Here is an 8,092-nt window from a genome sequence, read left to right as displayed (position 1 = left end):
AGTTACTGAGCTCGGACCGGTCTCTGCACGGTTTTTCAAGGGTAGTGTAAATGGGGTATAAGACTTCATAAATAGAGGCGAAGCAGTTCTAAAAGGATAGCAGACACTAAGCTAATCAAGTTTAGGTGGAAGCCATCATATTGGCAGGTAAACTAGTAAAATGAGGCTAAAGAGAAATGAATAATAGAGCTTCAGCCCAGCTTTGCTTCTTACAGTAAAATGGTTTCCTGTTCAGGGGCTGTCCCTTCACTGACCCTCTCTACTGACAGTTTTTCCCCTCTCTGCACCTTAATTGAAGAGGAAAATTTAGGAACCTTGTTACAAACTCCCCCCCACTTAGCGGGGTAAATCTTTCTGCGCTTAATTGGATTTCCATATTTAACAAATTAGCCAGAAATGCTACAAAGCAGCTCTGTGCGTATGCAGTCACAGAGGAGCGTGTTGTGTTTAGCATCAGGTTTCACAGTGGAAACACAGTCAGGACTTTCTGCACCATTAACAAAGAACAGGACTGAAAATCAGAAGCCGGGAAGACGCGGGGAAACGGAAACAAAACAACTCGGACCTGCAAGTGTGGTCATCGCTGACGGAAACGATCTGTTTCCCCTCGGTGGGCTCGAACACCAAATCGTTAATGTAGCTTGTGTGGCCCTCCATCACCTGGGTGAAAGCGAGAGAAGACAATCAGTGAAACTCTGTTTAATAAAACCTCCAAGTCTGATGACAAGAGCAGTTCCACATGCGGGGATACCTTAACTTCATGCCGATCCTGCAGATCAGAAGTCAGCAGGCGTAGTTTTCTGTCAGCAGCCGCCGTGCAAAACCTGCAGAAAGAGAGAAAGAGAAGATTTAACAACAAACAAAGAGGGATCATAAAAACACACTCGGCGACAGACGACATCTCTGAACCGGAGTCTGTGTGTGGCAGGAACTTGGAATGAGATCAATGGGGAACTCTGCCAGGGATATTCTAATTGGTTGCAAAGATAAACAGGGAGGAAAAACAAGACGGCTCACGCCATCTACGTGTGACTCTGCTGGAAACCCGGGGCTGAGACGCGGAGAGGACTTTCCCCTCTAATCAGTCCTCGTACACACCGGCACCTGCAATTACTCACACAATTACACTAACTCACTTATGACAGGAAAAACACACACGCATCACCAGTATAAACAGACAGCTCTTAACACATTTCAGGCACAGAGAGATTTGGCATGATGTCATTACAAACACCCTTCAGGCAGTTTGCCTCTGCAGAAAGTTACGTTATCCTGGTACCGGGGCTCGTACTTTACAGACAAACCAGGCTTTTTATCGTTGATTTTACTTTGAAAACATTGTTCCACTTTTTAAAACCATCTATAATGCATATTCTCATTCTAAAGTTTAGTAGATGACAACTCAATTAATACTTCTCCCAAGCTAGTTTTTCTCCTTCCTGCTGAGAAATTAAACTTTCCTTACTTTAGAGAGGCTAGGTAATTAATTGTATTTGCAATATAATCACTATTTCGATTACTTTCGAAACTCAAGAATACACCACGATACGATTCGATTAATTGGTTAATTTTTTTTTCTTTTAACCTTACAGGCTGGACAATGTTTCAAATTTGAAATAAATCAATGAAAGCTTTAATATCGTTATGTTGCACTCCATCTACTCCTATTAAAATATCATTCACTGAAAAATAATCATTCCCCTGCGTTATAGATTCTGAAAGGCTTTGCATCAGAAAATACTGAACAAAATCAGTGCAATGAGTGCAATGCAATACCTCGGCTCCAGACGTCCCGCCCCCTCCACAGACGCTCCGCTGCTCTTCTCCCAAATTGTAGCTGACCGTTTTGTTTTTATGACCGAAATTGCAGAAAACAACTCGTGAAATTTTACCCGCTAGAAGAGCGAGGTGCGCGAGAACCCTGCGACCCTTTTTCCACCTGGATCTCTGCTCTTTTTGGCCCTCATGTCCCTCCGTCGTCGGACTAAACTCGCCCCCACTTCCTCACCACCTCGGCCGTATCTAGACCCACAGCGTGTAGCACAGACCACACTTTAATATTGAGCATAAATTAAAAATGCCTGCGTCAAGCTCACTGCAACACACTGCTGTAAGAGTATAACCAGGAAGCGAGGCAGGAGGGCAAAATGGGTTTAGCGCCACCGCAGCACGGGAGGGAGAATTACGCCCAGGAGCAAATGGATAAAAATAGACCGGAGAAAAAAAAAAAACATGAATCGATTCTCTTGCGGACATGTCGATGCTTCGGATCGTCGGCTGTTGGATCGATGCATCGATACAAAACGATTATTATTTACACCCCTAATCTGGTCACAAACCAGTTTTGCTGCTATGCTTCTGCAACGTCGGTCTGGAATTTCTAGGGACGCACAGCAGTTTCCCACCGAAGCACAAGCGGGAGCCTATGGGAGAACTCACGAGAACTTCTTAGGCGGCGCCGGCGGGAGTGTTTATTTTCCAAAACATGTCTCAGGCGTCGTACAAGTGGTTGTACTTCAGAACCTCCTCGATCAACCTTTCGTCGTGGTTATCCATTGTTATTACTCCTCGCTTTTTAAAAATGGCGAGCCACAATGGTTGCAAAACCTCCGCGTGGGGGCGTGGTCAAGCCCAGAGAAAGATTTGACGGTTGCAGAGGCAATTCGTCAGAAGTATAAATAGGCCTTAAATTGGCATTAAGACACTTTAAATGGGTTTGCAGCCACACAGAGTTACAGATCAATGCATGATAGTAGAAGTAAGAGGTTTGAAATGCAAATGTTGGAGCCCAGATGTCTTAAAATGAACATGACTTAATATGAATGAATTACAAACAGTGCAACAATGGAGGACAAGAAAAACTGCTCAGTCTGACACAGTTTTAGTCCGTGAGGCAGACACCCTGTCTACTTTTAAGGCTAGGCTTAAAACTTTCCTTTTTGATAAAGCTTATAGTTAGAGTGGCTCAGGTTATCCTGAGCTATCTCTATAGTTATGCTGCTATAGGCTTAGACTTCTGGAGAACATAGGGACCCCCATTGGATCATTCTGCTTCATTATGTCTCTATTCTCTCCCCACTTTTTCTTATAGTAGCTTCATCTGGTCTGTTCCTGTTCGGCTGTGACTCCATCCTGGAGAGAAATATCAGCTGTGCTGCTGCCATCAACACCTTTGTTTATAGATGTTGGAAATCTGCCTGTTTTTCAGTGTAGTCCTGTTTCTCTGACTGTGACTGGCTGGATGTTCTCTCTTTATCCTCTGACATGGGAGCTGGCTCGGAGCTCGTCTGCCTGGCTGTGTGTTTCCTGGACGGGGCCGCCTTTTACAGCTGCTTTTTGTATCTCTGCTTCTGTCTCCTTGAACCCCAGTCGGCCTCGGCAGATGGCCGCTCACACTGAGCCCGGTTCTGCTGGAGGTTTCTTCCTGTTAAAGGAGAGTTTTCCTTTCCACTGTCGCTACAAGCATGCTTAGTGTGAGGGATTTAACTTGAGTCAATGAGTCGATGCAATCAACTGGTTTTCCTTAAATAAATAGAAAACTTTGAATCAATTTGACTGGATGATCTGGTGAACTGTAAAGTGCCTTGAGATGACATGTGTTGTGAATTGGCATCATCATTTAGTATCCTCTGTTAAGAGCTCTAATAGAAAAGTGTGTTGTTCGGTGCATTAGCCGCTGTATTTACCAGATGACAGCCAAGCTTGAAAAATGAGCATCTGTGGTGGAAGTCTGTGGTTTTAATATTCTTCAGGCTTGTTTTCAATACAGGCTGCTGTGAAGCGCCCCCCCCCCCCTCATCAAGCCCGTGAGAACGTTGTACTTTTCCTGGAAGGCACAGCTACGTGCCGACTGAAGGGAGAGCTTGAACCTGAGCGGGTTCTCATCAGCACAATAACATGTGCGCACGTCACAACGCTGGCTCAGGGGTCCTGTGGAGTAAACCACAGAAGGCCAGGAATTAGCGCTGCCTTTCCTTTCCAATTACACTGAGCCTGAACGCCTCCACGGGGAAATGCAGATCCTTCACATCCACAGCTCCAATCAGGTGGAAACTCTGCTTTCTAATAATCCCTAGTTGGGCTTCTTCCCACCTGAAACAACTTGGCAACATTCCTGGACGTATGGCAGCGAGGAGGAGCGATAAATACTATCGGACAGCATGGCCGTCAAGCTCTCCCAGAAAAAACACAAACAAAAGCCATCCTGTTATTGCCAAACCCACAGATGTCAGCTTTCTAGAAAAGGAGGATGGCTCAGCATCCTATAATCCTCAAAAAAAAACCTGATGACATCTTACATAACGCCACTGCTACGAACAAAAGCAGCATCTTGGTAGTAAACTGAAGCATCTAAAGGTGGCAGAGACGAGTTTCTGAAGATTTTCACCATACGTCGCACAGATGTCCGAAGGAAACAGGGAGACTCTGATCTAAGGTGGTTTGAGAAAGACTGGGTGCAGATGCAGATGTTACACAGCAGCGGAGCAGCACACCTGGAGCTGCAGCTGCCAGTGAAGAGCAGGAGGCTAAAGCTGACCAAAAATAAAAGTAAATGGATTATATGGCGTTTTTCTGCTTTACCTCTAAATCAAGAGGCATATCTGCCACTAAAAATGAATAAACCATAAAATCAACAGAAGATTTGATAGATGAAAGGAAGAATGATCATACTAATGGACAGATGAAAAGGCGGAAAACAATAAAGAAAGTAAACAAATCAAAGTCTAATAAAGCCGGGAGTACACTGCGATTTTCGGGGTAATTTTCCAGTTGTGCAAGAATCTTTCATGCCGACTTTCAGCCTGATCGTGCATCGTGTAGTGCAGCAATCCCCAACCATTGGGCCGCGGACCGGTTCCGGTCCGTCGGTCATTTGGTACCGGGCCGCACAGAAAAAAAAATATATTTATAATTTATCGACGATCAGAGTCTGAGTGTTTTATTTTGAAAAATATAAAACATTGGGGTATTCTCTCCCAATTACATCAGTCGGTTTATCTGTGCCTCTTGACACAGGTTAATTCAGGCCAAGACTTATCCTATCTATTAGGGATGCACGATATTGGGATTTTGGCCGATATCCGATATGCCGATATTTTAAAACTCATGTAGCCGATAACCGATATCGATACTGATGTTAAAGCTGGACAAAAATAAGTAGTCATTGAAAATAGCTGTTTTGTTATCCATTTCTGACACTTTGAAAAATAATATACTCAAATATATTTTCATATGCTGATATCAAATTGATTTTTAAAAACGCGGTATGTGAGATTTTGTTAGTAAAATAGATCGATACCGCGTCAATATATCAACATATAAAAATATGGCAACATTTTGTGAATTTTCAGGGGATTTCGTAGCATAACGATGACATATAGCAATATTTCATTAGTAAAAGAGATTGATATGGTGTTTTTAAATGGCAATATATCAGCATATGAAGATATTGTGATATTTTAATGTATCAATATTTTTTCCCTCGTCTTTAGAAGTTTTTAAGTCTGTAAAAAAGAAGTTTTTGAGGAAGAAGTAGTAGTATTTTTTTATTTTTTAGACTTTAGAAACTCAGAAGCTGATCAAATATCGGGTTAAATATCGGTGGGGTGGCCGATGTCCGATATTCAGTTTTAAGGCCGATACAGGCCGATACCGATAGGGGGCCGATTATATCGTGCATCCCTACTATCTATAACATCCTATCTTTGTGAAGCAGGATTTTCTGCGGTTACAGCGACCAAAACAGAGCTAGACTGGGAAGACTGGACATCAAGAGCACAATTCGTGTGTCATTGTCTCCAATTACGCCTAGATGGGACCGGTTTGTTTTGGAGAAATAAGCTCAGGGCTGCCACTAATTCAGCATAATTGTGAGTTTTATGTTTATGCTGTTTGTATTTGATTTTATGCCAGTCGTATCATTTTATTTGATCGTATTTAACCCCCATACTTTAAAGGCGGGTCCGTGAAAATATTGTCTGACATATAACCGGTCCGTGGCGCAAAAAAGGTTGGGGACCGCTGGTGTAGTGTACAGGGGGTTACGAGGGACGATCAGCCTCTTACAACCGTCGTTTGCAAATCTCTCAAACAAGGATTCTTCTTTTTCTCCTTCCTCTCAGATGTAAACACAAAAGCATGGCGAGGGTGCAATGAGTGAAATGGAGTTCTTTCTGTAAAATTGACAGACCGTAGTAGCCACGTTTGCTCAGACATGTCTTTGTCTAAATACGTCGTCTCCTTTTGTTTTTAGGGCTTTCAGCACAAAATTGCACAAATTGCCAAGGCAGCGCGTTTCACTCTACTGAGCTTCATATTCCTCTTCAGGGTTCCTACAGCATAAGGCAAGTTAAATTCAAGACTTTTTAAGACTTTTTAATGCACTTGAAATAAAAATTTAAGACCAAATTCACAAGAAAGAAGAAAAACCCGCTTGCAACAACTTAACCCAAAGGTTTATTTTAACATAAACCACTGCACTAATGTTTCAAATTTTGAAAAACTTCCCATACAGGAAGAAAGCTAAAAACACACAAATGACAGATATATTTTAACAATTATTTAACTGAATTCACAAACTTTGTTTCAGCAGGGAACAAAACAAATTAGTTTTAAAGACACAACATAACCAGTGCTAAGTCTTTTTTGCAGCTGTTTTTCTTTGTATCGTTTTCTTAGTATGTTTGATTTGGTGATAAGTGGAGGCGTTGCAGAGACAAGGGTGGAACAAAACTGAGAAATACCAGCTGTTTCTCGGCAACTCCATTTTGACACTTTGTGTTTCGTGCTTCGCATGTGCGACTCCACTGCCTTAATTCCCATCGTTCTGAGCTTGAATGACTTCTTGCACAAAATCCACTGAGCCTCATGTATGTTCCCTGGTTTTAGCCATGGAGAAAACTCTTGGCTGGAGACAATTTTGGTTACATTTACACTTGCTCATATTTTCCAGACAAAAAGTTAATGGCGCATCTCCCAAATGTCCCGGCTGCAACAACGCTTTATTGGTTCCACTATTGGGACGGAACCAATAATGGCAAGCCGTTATTTTTATTTTTTTTAAATAAATTTAAAAAAGGTCAATTTTAATGTTTTATTGAGATTACAAAATAAATCATAATAAAAATAATCCTGTTTATGATGTTTTAAAAATTAAGACCTACGAAAGACTGATTTAAGACATTTTAATACCAATTAAGGCCTTAGTTTTATTTTGAGGAATTCAATGCCTTTTAAGACTTTTTAAGGACCTAAGGGAACCCTGCTCTTCTACTCATTCCGGATAGACGAGTCCGAGTAGCGGCATCTCACTGTGGAGCCGAGTCCGACGTGTTTTTTAGTCGTACAGTGTGAGCAGGTAGATCACATCAGAGCGTCGGGCCGAACATAAATCATGAGCTGTGAACTCACACTGTTTTTTTTACTACAGTGTGAGCTGTAGCTGTGTGCAATGATTGAAAATAATCGAAGTGTACGCCCGGCTTTAAAGGCCTGGATTAAAATAGAGCTGAGACAATCAGATGAATCGGGATTAATCAATTACTGAAATAATCGTCTACTAATTTAGTAATTGATTAATTGTAACTGAAGTACAGAGACTGTAAAACTTAAAATTGTAAAAAAAACAATATATGAACATTTTGCATTCAAGATTTCAAGATTGTTCTCATGTCAATATAGCCTGGGTGCCATTCCGAACTTCCCGCCCACAACGTTTGAGGTCGGGAAGTTCGGTCTGGCATTGCTCAATAGTAGCGCGAGTATGCTCGCACAATATCTGGTCGGACCAATCAAATTGTAAGGGCGGGCTTTATACGATGATGGACAGATGATCAACAGTAACGTAATCAACCACGTGACCAAAGCGCGCATGGGTGACAACAACAATGGCTGCCGCTGGAGAGTTGAGGAGTGTAGATTCTGCTATTAGGTCTGTTCTAGAAGATATCGACAACAAATTAATTTTAAAAGAGGAACAGAGAAATGGGATCAAGGCATTTGTTGAAAAGAAAGATGTTTTTGGCGTCTTTCCTACGGGATTCGGTAATAGTTAAATTTAAACATTAAAGCTCCCTTGGTTTTCTAAACTGAC

General features: G+C 41.9%; 1 protein-coding gene across 1 annotated transcript in view; it reads right to left on the bottom strand.

Annotated features, from left to right (window-relative positions):
• nup37 (nucleoporin 37kDa) overlaps nt 1-8,092 on the bottom strand; it is a 28,183-nt gene that overhangs the window by 13,304 nt on the left and 6,787 nt on the right. The window contains exons 4-5 of the mRNA XM_015375582.1: nt 752-824; nt 566-660 (exon numbers count right to left, since the gene is read on the bottom strand). Coding sequence (XP_015231068.1) covers nt 566-660; nt 752-824 — 168 coding nt within the window. The remainder of the gene's footprint in view (nt 1-565; nt 661-751; nt 825-8,092) is intronic.

This window comes from Cyprinodon variegatus, unplaced genomic scaffold, assembly GCF_000732505.1.
Source record: "Cyprinodon variegatus isolate N-32 unplaced genomic scaffold, C_variegatus-1.0 Scaffold7, whole genome shotgun sequence".
In the NCBI taxonomy this organism is placed as follows: domain Eukaryota; kingdom Metazoa; phylum Chordata; class Actinopteri; order Cyprinodontiformes; family Cyprinodontidae; genus Cyprinodon; species Cyprinodon variegatus.
The sequence above is the reverse complement of the archived record's forward strand: the minus strand, read 5'-3'. Positions and strand labels throughout refer to the sequence as shown.